This window comes from Dipodomys spectabilis, unplaced genomic scaffold (assembly GCF_019054845.1).
Source record: "Dipodomys spectabilis isolate Male_0828 unplaced genomic scaffold, ASM1905484v1 ptg000069l, whole genome shotgun sequence".
Lineage (NCBI taxonomy): Eukaryota > Metazoa > Chordata > Mammalia > Rodentia > Heteromyidae > Dipodomys > Dipodomys spectabilis.
In genome coordinates this window covers 17,600,165-17,614,294 of record NW_024870746.1, presented here as the reverse complement: position 1 = coordinate 17,614,294, position 14,130 = coordinate 17,600,165, and the positions used below count along the sequence as shown (strand labels likewise).

Sequence of the window (14,130 nt, the reverse complement as noted above, 5' to 3'; positions counted from 1 at the left end):
ATTCTTCTCATCAAAGATTATAGAGCACATGATTCAAAGATTGCAAAGCAAAAGGATAACTTCTGAACATATTGTGTGTGTGTGTATACATATATATATATGTATATATATATATATATACATATGAATCAGACTGTGATTTTTGTTTGTGGTTTAAGATTTGAAAAGCAAGATTAATGAATTGGAGCTACGTCTGCAAGGACAAGAGAAGGAAATGAAAGGTCAAGTGAATAAATTTCAAGAGCTGCAACTTCAGCTGGAAAAAGCAAAAATGGAATTAATTGAAAAAGACAAAGTTTTGAACAAAAATAAGGATGAACTAGTGAGAACTACTACACAGTATGACCAGGCAGCGAACAAGGTAATGGACTTCTCATAAATGAGAAAGGTTTATTCATATAGTTCTTTAGAAAGAGTTGTTTTATGGTTTTTTTTTTTTAAATCACTTTACTTTAGTTATATTGGAGAGTAGGGAGAGGGAAAGGATAGAATTGTTACATTTCCACACATTTATAATATATTTCAATTTTTCCCTCTTTATCCTTTTCCCTTCCCTCCCTTCTCGAAAGAGTACTTTATACTTAAGTTCATAAAATGAATATTAGTAAATGATCTTTGTTAGTATATACTTGGCAGTGTTGATGCTACTAAACTAGTAAGTTGCTCCAGAGATGAGTGGATCTGGGATTGATCCTGGTTGTGTGTTTCCCATTTGTACTTTCAGGGGTGACAGTATATAGCACATGGACTTAGTATTAATGGAGCTTTAAAAAGAAAGAAGTTAATGAGTCTACTCTTGGGATGTAGTCAGTATACATCTGCCTTAGAATCTTCTTTAGACTCAATTAAGGCCAAGCTTCTTTATTTAACCAGTTATTTAAAGAACTTCCTGTTCCATTCTTTTAGGATAGTTTTGTTGGCCACAGGTTCTTTTAATTCACCATCACTTGGAGATTTTTTTTTTTAAGTTTTCTCTTTATTCCTGAGGATATTTTTGCTGTGTATAGGATTCTGGGCTGACAGTTGTGTTTTTTTCCTGTGGTGTAGTGTTTATCATCTGGTCCTGAGCTTCCTTCTCTCTCCTGTTATGTTTGTTCCAATTTTGTCCACAGTTTTTCATGTTCTTGTTGGAGGAACAGGTAAAATTATGTCCAAAGTCAGATTCACTTTTCCATGTCCTATAGTACCTTACATAGGAAACTTGATACACTGATGAGATGTGTGAAGAAGTGGCCGTGGATGCGTGGGCCTGGAACCTCCTTGGCAGCACGTACTTGCTCTCCATGCAGCCTGGGTGGGTTGTGTAGTGTTTTGGTCTTTTCAATTAGAAGGACTTGGCTTTGAGCCCTGGCTCTGCCACATGCCAATTCTGTTGCTCTTAGAGCTGTTTAATTAACTTCTGTGCCTCAGTTGCCCAACTGATAAATTTGTGTTAATAATAATGCCTTTGTGTCCAAGGTTGTTGTAAAGCTTGAGATGAGATGTAGAAAGGCTTTAGTTTTGTGCCTAGTACATGGTGTATGTATAATGACACTATTTGTTATCACAATCTACTATTGAATTCTTATGTAGGGTAATTTTCAGTTTAATCTTCTGCATAGCCAGGACTTCCTGTAAGAATTACTTTAGAACTTTATTTTGTACTTTGCTGTTTTGGTGAGACAAGAACACCAAATCCTTGCTGTATCTAGTGATGAGGTCTCTTGTCAGATCTTCAATCGCAGTTTTTTTTTTTAGGGTGGTGCTGAGACCACAACTCTAGTATGCTATCACTTAGGGTTCCTTCCAGGTTCATTTGTGCAGTGCTTTGTGATTTTTTTCCTCCCATCAGCCATAAATCTACCTAATTGCAAATTGAGTTCACCTATCTCCATTTTTTTCTTAACTCTGTCAGTTATTTTGATAACACCAAATTATGCTATGTTTATTCTGTTTCTTGACCCGTTATCATTAGAACTGCTTATTAAATAATATGGTGCTGGGGCTGGGAAGGTGGCTCAGTGGTAGAGCGCTTGCCTTGCATGCCTGAGGCCCTGGTTTCGATTCCTCAGCACCACATAAGCAAAAAGAAAAAAGCCGGAAGTTGCACTGTTGCTCAAGTGGTAGAGCGCTGTCCTTGAGCTGAAGAGCTGAGGGACAGCGCCCAGGCCCAGAGTTCAGGCCCCATGACTGGACCTCCACCCCCCAAAATTAAATAAATAATATGGTGCTAATGTCTTATGGTGTTCCTACAGTATGAGTCTTTTCTAAGTATTTAGAGCTATGTTTGGGGTAAGGCTGCAGTTCACATGGAGAAACATTGTTCTGTCTACAGACCTGGAGTTTGGCATCTACATTTCACAGAAAAACACTCAAGACCCACAGTCATATAGTACATATTTGTCCTGAGTTAGCTCTGGATCCTTTATTTGCAGAACATTCCTGGCATCTGTTGGTGCATTGCTGATCTCAGAATATCAGTTAGAAAAATCTGAATAAGTATTTTCTAAAGATCATTTTAAATCTATCCTGTCCTGTAGGAAATGCTTGTTAATTTTAGTAGATTGTTTTGCACTGTGAAGAAATGCCAGTTGAGGGCGCCAAGGGTTCATTCATTTACTTTGGTGAATGTTTGATTTTCCCTGAGATTTTTATCAACCAGCAAAACATTGGACCATCATTTATATTGGTCCATCATTTAGGTAGTGTTTTTTGTTGTTTAGTACTCTTATCACTAGTGCCTAGAATAGTTCATGATATATGGTAGGCTCTTAATAACTATTTGTTGAATTCATATTGTTGTTACAAGTAATCTTTGTAATAGTCTTCCTTGGGTATTTACAAACTCAAGAGCAATAAAGGCATAAATGCCTTAATATTCAAAGCAGTGGATTAATTTGAACCACTAGTCCAAGTTTTTATCCTTTTAATTTTGTATTTTTATAGTTCTGGTATTTCTAAAATCATTGGTCATTATTGACTAGCTTGTTACTGTTCATGTTTGGTTAGTTAATACTGGATATCTGACTGGTTTTCCAATAGCTCCTTATGTAGTGCTTTTCTTTTCTTGAGTTCTTTTTATTTTTGTCAGTTTTTGTCAGTTGTAGGGCTTGAGCTATGGGCCTGGGTGCTGTCCCTGAGCTCTTCAGCTCAAGGCTAATGTTGTACCACTTGAGCCACAGTACCACTTCTGGCTTTTTCTGTGTATGTGGTACTGAGGAATCAAACCCAGGGTTTCATGCATGCTAGGCAAGTGCTCTACAGGCCACTCTCCTAGACCTTCTTCTGAATTCTTAAATTTCTTTTAAAAAAGATTCCCAGCTTTCTATTTCATTAGTTGAGCATTTGTTTTTAATTATCTTTAAGTAGTTGTATTTGATATCTTTAAACTAGGCGGTGAAGAATATCTTAGAATTATTTTAGCAGCTACAATTTCCAGGGCTTCTTTCTTTTGGGGTAGGGAATTTTCTTCTACCAATATGAAGTTTCCTTATTACTCTTTGGGCTTCTAGAATTGTTTTAGGTTAGATTAAGCATTTGAGCCCAAGGAGTGGTTTCATTTTCCTATAGAAATTAATTATTCTTGAACCTATTATTGGAAGGTAAGGGGCATCTTCTGATTGTCTTATGTCCCCTAAGTTACTCACTCAACACTACTGCCTTAACTGCCTTATAATCTGTCCTGGCAATACAACAGTGTTGAATCAGTCATTAGACTTTGTGTATCTTTTTTCAGAACACACATTATGAAGTGCCTATTTAAATGGACTAATCCTTACCATCCTTGGTAATATTTCCTGAATGTGAATTTTCTATGTGTTAAAATAATGATAGTGATTTTAGTCTCTGGTTAGCAGATTTAAACTTAAGATAAGTTGGGACTAAGGTTTTTCTGATACATAAAATATTTGCAGCTTTCTTAACTGTATTTTATGTGGAATATTTTTATATATTGCTAGTGTACTGTGTTGGAACAAAAGCTAAAGAAACTGACTGAGGATCTGAGTTGTCAGCGACAAAATGCAGAAAGTATGAGATGCTCTCTGGAACAGAAAATCAAGGAGAAAGAAAAGGAGTTGCGAGAGGTAAGGCAGATGGGTTTGTCTGAAAAAGGCTATTGTGGACCTGGCATTTTGAAAAAGTTTGATCGTTTGGAAAAATCTTTTCTTTTGAATCAATTTGGAATATTATTGGAAGAAGATGCTTAGTGAGCACAAGTCACTTTATGTTCTCTTTCACACACCTTCTACATTGTTACCTTGCAGGTCTGATAAGAGAGGGGCCTTTTAGAGTTTCTCTTTTCATCCATGTTTCCTTTTGTGCCTTGATTTGATCCTGAGTAGGACCAGATCGTGTTTCATCTTTCAGACCCTTTTCTCTGCAGTGAGGGAAACTGGCTAACATTCTCCAGCTGTCCCTGTATCCCTAGAGTGAGTTAGTAGTGAACTACGAAGGTAATGGGTGTGGCAAGGAAAAAAGGTGTGAAGTCAGGGTAGAAGGCAGGCTGTTGGGCATTGTCAGGGTGGTCCTTCTAGATGTGGTAACCTGAGCTATTTTCAGATATCCAGTAACTACAGCCAGGAATGTTATTGTTATCCTGGGGCAATCAAAAATTAACTGGTGGCATTTGCTTCCTATTCTTTTCAACTTAAAGACTGTTGGAGGCCTGGGAAGGTGGGTCAGTGGTAGAGTGCTTGCCTTGCTTGCATGAGGCCCTGGGTTTGATTCCTCAGCACCATATTAACAAAAAAAGCTGGAAATGGTGCTGTGGCTCAAGTGGTAGAGCGCTAGCCTTGAGCTGAAGAGCTGAGGGACAGCGCCCAGGCCTAAAGTTCAAGCCCCACGACCGGGGGGAGGGGTGAGGGTGGGGCACGGGGAAGACTATTGGAGTTGTTTCTGATTGTTTTAACACTATTTTTGGGTGTTTGATTTCTCAGGTACATTGTGTTCATTGTAGCTCAATTCTTTGACCCTCAACTCTTCAGACTAAAGATGATAAATTTAAGATTGGAGATGAGGTGAAAATAGGCTGAGTTTTCCACATGGCCAGTTGGCTGACTCCTTTGCCTTCCCTTCTGGGACATGGATTTGATTACCAGGAGTAATGCTCTGGTTGATTGTGTTTGTCAGTCAGTGCATGGCCAGCTTGGCTCCCTATTGTCTCTTGCTCTTTCCACGTTGCCCTGCTACTTGTGTCTGGTTTTAGATTCTGCCTGTTAACCATTCTTTGATGCTTGTGACCTTTGCTTTTCAGGAGCTGTCCCATCAGCAACGATCTTTCCAAACCTTGGACCAAGAGTGCACTCAGATGAAAGCCAGACTAACCCAGGAGTTGCAGCAAGCCAAGAACACACTCAATGTTCTTCAGGCAGAACTGGATAAAGTAGGGTGCCAACTTAACTTCCTCCCAGTCCTCCCTTTATCAGTGCATTAAATTGGACATATTAATGGGATGCCATGCCTAATACATGTATACATTGTATGGTATTTAAATCAGCTTAAGCGTGATTATCACCTTAATCATTTAACATTTCTTTATAGTGAACACTTTTCAAATTTAGCACATTGTTATTTGTAGTCATCATACTTGCTCACTAGCTCATCAGCTTTTGCTCCTTGCTGGCTCTAAGTTAGGATGTACTGGTTGTTCTTTCTTTATCTTTATTCTCCTAGACTCTGCTATTATCATTCTGCTCTCAGTGTCTGTATGCCTCTTTTTAGGTTACACACATGAATCAAAATGCATCTAGATAAAAAATGTTATATACTCACTTCCATATCAAAATGGAGAGCAAACAGAACTTTCTGGCTCAGTTTTCTTGTTCAGAGAACAGGGTGTGGGGTGAATTAGGGTTTCACATCTCATTGTCTGGATATCTCTTGATATTTTGTTGGTTCTGGGTCATGCAACTGGGTGGAAACTTCGCCAAGTAATTTATGCCCCTAAATAGTTAAAGCTCTGATGATTATAATGCATTTGCTTATGAAGACTCCAAAAGTGATCTCACTCAGGTTTGTTGGCTTTGCATGTCAGTTTTCATCATGACAGTTCTTGTTCTGTGACTCCCGCCTGGAGTCTTGTGAGCAGCACACTTATACTGTCCTGAGAACTGTGCTGGCCCCTGATCTCCATACAGCAAAGTTTTCAGCCAGTACCCAGAGGGAGCCTTTTATCATGCACATCAGGAGGTGTCACTTCTCAGATCAAAGTCAGGTCTTGCTGAGGTTGGCCTGACCCTGGGTGGCTTCCTGCTGCTTCATGCATAGTGTTCATTTCTTTCCTCCTGCGCTCTGTTCTGGCTGCACCAAGCACATGCTTGCCAGATTGCTTGCTGCCTCCACTTCCAGAGGCTCTTCCCGCAGTGGATTTGAGGCTGTGTTCCTTCGTGTCCTGGAGCTTTCTGCTCAAGGTCACCTTACCCTCCCCTGCCTTCCCCCATGGCATGTGTCTCCGACCTCAAGTGCTTTGTCTTCTCTTTAGCTTACTGTCTCCATAGTACAAAAATGCCTGATATCTTAATGTTAATATTTTATCATTGGATCATATATGTATGTATACATATATATTGACAAATGTATGTATACATATATGATCCTATATACGTGCATATATGTATATGTATATAGGATCATATATACACATATATATGTATATGTATGTATCTTATACCAAAGGATCTCACTGTGATATGTTCATATATGTATATAATGTCCTCTGACCAAATTCATCCCTTCTATTATTCTTTTTTTTTTATTGTAAAGATACTATACAGAGGGTTACACCCTCTATTACTCTTAATCATCATTCTCTTTACAATTTTAATGAGTTTCATATTTTTTTCATAACATTCATATAAAGTACTTTGATCACCTTTAATTCTCTGCTGTCATCTTCTCTTTTTGTCCTTCGACTGCTTATCTCTTCCCCCACCTCTGCCCCCTCTGCCTTTTACATTCATGTTCTGCTAGTTTTTAATTATTTAGAACTAGATTTCACCTATGAGAAAAAAATGTAGTATTTGTCTTTTTGGCTAATTGCACTTGATGACCTCCAGTTCTACCTGTTTTCCATAATTTCATTCTTGTTCATGGATGTCTAATATTCCATTGTGTATTTGTGCAACAGGTTTCCTTTATCTATTTATTGGTTGATGTGCACTGAGGCTGATGTCCCAGCTTGGCTATGTGAGCGGTGCTGATACAAACATGGAGTGCCACTGGAATCTTTCTGTTTACTGCTCCATCCTCAGCATGTCAGTACTGAACACCTATAGCTTTAAAGTGGCAGAGCAGTCATTTACTCTGTTTTTTGGCTGTTGAATAAAGTAGTCTGTTTCAGAGTTTACCTTGATAGTACAGATATTCACTTGTTGCTTCCATTTACTTTCTTAGTGTTTTCTAAAATGAAGAATTTTCCATTTCATTAGATTTTATTATGAACAATACAGATTAGAACCTAGTTGTCATGGAGTGGGCTATGTTGCTTTCTCTGAAATGGAGAGCGAGCATCTATATCTGGTATATGGTAAACTCTCTGAAGTGGTTAGGGCTATGTCTGTCTTTCCATCTGTCCAAGTTTGGTTAAAAATATCTTTAGGTCCCCCTTCTTGGGGAAAAAATATCAACAATCATTCCTCCAAAGCCTTTAAAAGAACACATTCACACATGTAAGATTGGAGTTGATGCAGCTCAGTGGCAGAGTGCTTTCCTAGCGAGCACATGGTCCTGGGTTTGGTTCCCAGCAACACACAGCAGTATCATTGCAGTTTTTTGTTAATGTTTTAAATATAAGGGAATTTTCTTTTGATATTCTCTGAGCTTTCATTTTACTGAATGCTTTGTCATTTTTGCAGTCATTCTTTTGCTGATGTTCTTGCTCACTGTAACATGCATGGTTTGTTCTGTCACTGGGCAGGTGTGTGTGTGTGTTTGTGTGTGTGCATGCATGCACATGCACTGGTATTTCTTTTTTTGTTGTTGTTGTGGGGCTTGAACTCTGGGCCCTCAGCTCTTCAGCTCAAGGCTAGTGTTCTACCACTTGAGCCACAGTGCCACTTTCAAATTTCTGGTGATTTATTGGAGATAAGAGTTTCATGGACTTTCCTGCCTGGGCTAGCTTTGAACCTCAATCCTCAGATATCAGCCTCCTGAGTAGCTAGGATTACAGGCGTGAGCCACCAGTGCCCAGCTCGCACTGGTATTTCTGTGGGGTGGATTTCTAACATCTGGTAGACATTGCCAGGTTGCCTTGAACAAAAGCTGTTAACACTTTTCTACCAGCTAGAAGAGAGGATTTTTTTCCTATCCTTGCTAACTAGAAGTACTCCTGAGTTTTCAAATTTCAACAAAGGAGTAAAATATGCCATTTTATCATTGTGTTCATTCACACTTCCTTGATTGCTAGTGATTTTTCTCAGTAGCCATTTGCATCATTTGTCTCAAATGTTGTGGTTCTATTTCTTGACCCCCCCCCCTTACTTTTTTTTATTGTGTATGGTTATATGTTGCCTGTAATATACCATACACATAAAAACTCATTGTCATAACTCCTCCCTCAATACACTTTGATAGCTATTTCCACATTATGTACATTATGTTAGACACGGGCTATTAGTATTTCGATGCTGCAGGATATTTAATATTGAATATAGTGTTGCAGTACTATACCTGTACTGCAACATTCTGTGTCAGGGTTGTCAGGATGTGGGTTTCTTTGGGCATCCTGGAAGCAGTTCCCTGTTGGTCTCCTGTGTGGGGAAGAGATCCTGAAGGATAGTGACTGTGCTCTCCCAGTCTTTTTTAAAAATCTGAGCTTGTTCATGATTACTGTCTAGTTGTTTTCTTTAAAAATAGAAGATTATTTGTAAAGAATGTAAACATGAAATGTTGCTCTTAACTCCTCATTGTAGGTCACATCAGTCAAGCTACAGTTAGAAAAGAATTTGGAAGAGTTTAAGCAGAAGTTCAGCAGGACCGAACAGGCCCTCCAGGCGCGTCAGATCACAGAGGATGAGCTGAGGAAAAGCAGCGAGGTGAGGAAGGAGGAGAGCTGAGCAATTCTCAGCACACGCAGGACTGAGTTTTGCAATTGTGTATCATGACCACCATGTATTTTTCTTTCTTATTTTCCAGGAGTCAGTGTTACAGTATCTTCTGTTTATGGCTTCTGTTACAGAATATGTGTTTTATTTTTCTACTTTGTTTTATTATTTATGCAATTGATAATTATAGGAAAATATGCTGTATATAAAGAATATCTAATCAATTTTATTTTCCTGGCAGTTCTGGGGTTTGAACTCTAGCTACCTGGCAATTTTTTCTATGACTTTAATTATGCCCATAACCCTTTTTGCTTTAGTTGTCTTTCAAATATGGTATTATTATTCTTTTAATGCTAACCCTGAGGCTTGAAACTCTGGGCACTGTCCATGAGTTTTTTTTTTTTTTTCTTTCTCAAGAATAGAGCTTTACCACTTAAGCCACAGCTCTACTTCCAGTCTCACAAACTTTCCTGCCAAGGCTGGCTTCTAATTGTGATCCTCAGATCTCATCCTTCTGAGTTGCTAGAATTTTAGACATGAGCCAGTGGCATTGACTTGGACTTTTTCCCTGGGTTGGTCTGGATGATTATTCTTCTCTTTATACTGTCTGTAGAGTTGGGTATGTGTCACCATGCTCGGCTTTTTAGTTGAGATGGGGTCTTGCCAACCCTTTTTCCTGGCTGGCCTTGAACCTAGATCCTCCTAGTCTCCATCTTCCAAGTAGTGGTATATATAACCACTTTTTAAAGATTATTTTAGACTACCTGGGTTGTGAAAGTATAGAAGAAAGAAAGGAAAGGTTTTTCTGGATAGAAGGAAAGAAAGAAAACTGTTGAAATGAATTCTAGATATCCTGTGAGCCAAGATTTAAATTCCTTTTGTAAGGATTGGCTTTTGAATTATGCAGTATGTGGAAGCCAGGCACTGGTGGTACATGCTTATAATGGTATCTATTCAAGGGGCTAAGATCTGAGAATTGTGGTTCAAGGCCAGCCTTGGCAGGAAAGTCTATGAGACTCTTACCTCCAGTTAACCACTTGGAAGAGGAAATGGAGCTATGGCTCAAAGTGGTAGAACACTAGCCTTGAGCCAAAAAGCTCAGGGACAGTGCCTAGGCTCCAAGTTCATGTCTCATGATCAACCAAAAAAACCAAAACCTTGTGGAAAATCATAGACTTAAAAATAATGATGGATGAAGAATTTATAGATTTAAAATTTTAAATTTGAAGAGCTTAGTGGTAGAATGTGTGCTTAGCATTGAGGTGCACTGGGCTCAATACTCAGCACTGAAAACAATGCCCATCCCCACTCTAGTAACTAGAATGTGTTACTCTGACTTCAGAAGTATGCACTGTCCTTTGAAGAGTCATGTTCACTCTCCACAATGGTGGATAAGAGTTTGGGAGGGGTGTCTGAGGAGTAACTCATACTCCTACTGATATTTAATCCCTACAGACTTGGATTTGGCTTCTGTCTGAATTTGTTAGTGGCCTAAATTTTATTTTAAACAGCTTAATTAAGAACTACTTAGGAATAACTAATAGACCGAAGCAGCATGAATAGAGCCATAGTCAACATTGTCATTTTGGAAGAGGAATAACAAGATGAGTGGAAGACTCTTAACATTTTTCCACTTACTCTTTAAACATTCTGCTATCACTTTTTAGACTGTTCAAGAAGAAAGAGAAAAAATAAACCCTATAATAAATCATTCCTTACCTAGATGACAAAAGTCTACTGAATTTATTACTATCACTTTAAACCATGTATTACACTTGTAAAAATTACAAGTCATAGCTGTCATAGCAAAGAGATAGTTACTGGAGCAGCTGGCCAGCTGCAAAGGGGCACTGCCGTGGGAGGTGGAGGTCGACTCCTGTAAGCCATGTGGAAGAACCTTCACATCCGGTGATGGTTTCATCCATAAATGTTTTCCATTGGAAATGTGTGTTGCAGCAAAAACAAATGTTTGCCTTTTGGCCAGTGGGGACAAACCAACAGATGCTTCTGCTAACATTTTCACAGGCAGACTGGCATGGAACTCTTCCCTCTGTGAGCGTCCCTTTTAGCCAGGAACTCTCCTGCGACTCCACTGGCTGCCTGGTGGAAACATTTTGTAAAGCAATCATCTGGTTAGGAGAGTCCAAACACCTTTACAGTGGCTGGCGGGGCAGACTCATCATAGTGGGTTGGACTTTGTTGTGCAGGTGTTTTTGAAGACATGTTCATTCCCACACAATCTGACTTGGTTACTGTACGGCTGTCTTCAGTTAACTCCAGTCTATCCTGAGTTCCAAATGTATCATGTTTCACTTAGATTTCATTGATCTCTGTGTCTCACGAGGGCAGTTGTGTAGAAAGTGGCTAGCACAGGGCCTGAGATTTGCCCTAATGTTTGTTCATGTTTGTGGCTTATTTGATAATAAGAGTGAATATGTAAGCCAGGTACCAGTGGCTCATGTCTTAATCCTAGCTACTCAGGAGGCTGAGATCTGAGGATCATGATTCAAAGTTGGCCTTGGCAGGAAGGTCTCCAAGTACAGAAAAAAAACTGGAAGTGGAACTGTGGCTCAGGTGGTAGAGTGTTAGCCTTGGACAAAAGGACCAGGGACAGCACCGAAGCCCAGAGTTCAAGCCTCGGAATTGGCAAAAAAAAAAAAAAGAAAGAAAGAAAGAAAAAAAGTGAAAATGTTTAGCTGGCTCTTCTTGAACTTTGAATTGGGGTTGGGACCAGAGAAGTGTATCTTAGATACAACGATGCTGACTTTACAGGGAGGTAAATCTGAATTTTGTATTACTTTTCTGCCACCTATGTCCTATGTGACTTTGAGACCATGACTTAAACCTTTCTGCATCTGCATAGGGACAAATAATACTCCTTCTTTGAAGGAAGGAGTATATTTATAAGTCACTAGGCCTGTAGTCTAGCATGTACATGCTCAGTAAATTACTGAAGTCCACATGCTTGCTGTTTTTTTTGTTGTTGTTGTTGTTGTTTGTCATCACAACTTTAAGGCCTCTTGATAACTTTTGTTGTTAGCTATCACTTGCAGATATACAAGATCATGACCAGAACACAGTGCATTTGAGATTTTTCCTGTTTAAAATTTTGCCTGTTATACCACCAATCTGGGTGTCTTTCTATGTCTAATTATGAGTAAGTAAAAGCAAGTTTAGCACGCTTATAAGTTTTGGATGCTGAAATAATATGACATTTGTACTGAAATTTTCCTTGACCGTGTTTAGTAAACTAACATGCTGCTCACAATGAGAAATTATCAGTGTTGAAATGTGATTTAATGGCCCAATCAGGGATAAAGTAACATTTCGTATCAATGTGTATGGAGAGTTTAGATAAGCTGCTCACCCACCTCTGTAGTGCCAGCTTCCATTGAACTGGGGTTTGGCAATAAAATGCCACCATTTGACAGGCAGGATGAGGGAACACTTGCTTAGGGACCTTTCCAAGCATAGGGATCTGTATTACACCAGGTTCTCCAAGGAGCTCAGTCTGGCAGGCAAGAATGATGAAGTGGAAGGGGGAAAAACACATCTTTTGCTTCCATTCTATAGTCACATATGTAGCCTTCACCCTAGCAGGGGACATATTAAGCTATGCTTACGGATGGGATCACAAAATACTATGCACTAGCTGGAATTTGTTTTGTCTGGCCCTAGGAAATGATGCTTCCCCTGCTGCTCTTAAACCGAAGTTGATCTGGGTGGAATTGCTTGCTAAGCTCTAGTGCTGGCTGTGGTTATAGGGATTTTTGTTGTGTTTTTCCAGGGTAGTGCCCAATTTTGCAAATCATGTGAGGTTGCGAGAGATGCCTAGGAGAATATATCCTTGTATGCTTAACTCATTGTTGCTTAATGAGCTACCCAATCAAGTCTTAAGTGGCTGGAGCCTCATGGAAAACTAATTGCTGATGGATGGCAGCCTGTACATCCATTTTCAGATGTTCATTTTCTAAATTCTGGCCTTTAAAAATTCTTGGGTTGGTTGTAGCTATAGTATTATAAGCCTGCTGGGTCTCAGGATTGGCTGAACATTTCTTCATTAGAAACGAATATGGAGCTATTGCCAGAATAGAGAAGGGCTCATCTTTCCATTGAGCTTACTATTCATTTAAATGTCTCCTGTTACGGAGAGAGATCGAGACCAACAGACACATAAACATATATTATATTCCTGCTTTCTTAATGCCTCCGTCCACCCTTTAACCTTCCATCATGTTGGGATGTGACCATGCTTGCATGCACTGTTTTCTGGCCTTGTTTGGCCAACCTGCAGATGTAGGTCTAGTTTCATAGGCTAAAAATACTTTAAAAGTTATGAAACAAAAATGCAAAGTCAACATAGGTGGTTACATTTCTAGTTTCTCACTCATCAATGGCTGTGATCTTGCTGCTAAATGTGGGGAAGAAACACTAATCCTAATATTTCATTACCTTTGTCAAAGTGCTTTAAGGTAAGCTATCTTTCCCATCTATAACCTTATTAAATGGGTGATTATTTCGAGCCTGATTTCATGATGCTGACTAAATCAGCGACATTGCTTCACCTTCACAGTCTTTCTTTGCACATTTGACTACTTCTCATTCTTCCAATCTATTGGAGCTGCCCTTGAATTCTGATTGATACCTTGATTTGATATGGCATCACTCACCTAGTGGAAGGGCAGGATCAGAACACGGGAGACAGGAGTATAATACTGACAACAGGTCCTGTCTCATTTTAATGATGAAGTGAATGTATATACATGAACAGAGCAGCTGCTAGCAAGTTTTCAAGTACTTTCTACTAGCCAGATTCCCCCTCTTCTTGAATTTGGCTTTGCTACATCGATACCCATCTGCTGGTAGTAACCAGACTGATAATTGAAGGCAGCCTTCCAACACAGCTTTGCCAGGGCCATCTGTTTTCTAACAGTGCAGCAGGGTTTTGGAGGATGGGTCTTAATTGTTTCTCTAAGATTCAAAAAATGTCCTTCTACTTCTCAGAAGGGTATTTTTGGTGTTTTTTGAAATGCAGAAAAAAATAGCTTTCTGAATCTCTTTTCTTCTCAAGGGTATAAGATCCCTGGTTTTGTCAGTTTGTATGTGACAT

General features: G+C 39.2%; 1 protein-coding gene across 1 annotated transcript in view; it reads left to right on the top strand.

Moving 5' to 3' along the window:
* Cenpf (centromere protein F) overlaps positions 1-14,130 on the top strand; it is a 57,611-nt gene that overhangs the window by 12,369 nt on the left and 31,112 nt on the right. The window contains exons 7-10 of the mRNA XM_042681962.1: positions 159-361; positions 3,939-4,064; positions 5,234-5,362; positions 8,889-9,011. Of these exons, the coding sequence (XP_042537896.1) occupies positions 159-361; positions 3,939-4,064; positions 5,234-5,362; positions 8,889-9,011 (581 nt within the window). The remainder of the gene's footprint in view (positions 1-158; positions 362-3,938; positions 4,065-5,233; positions 5,363-8,888; positions 9,012-14,130) is intronic.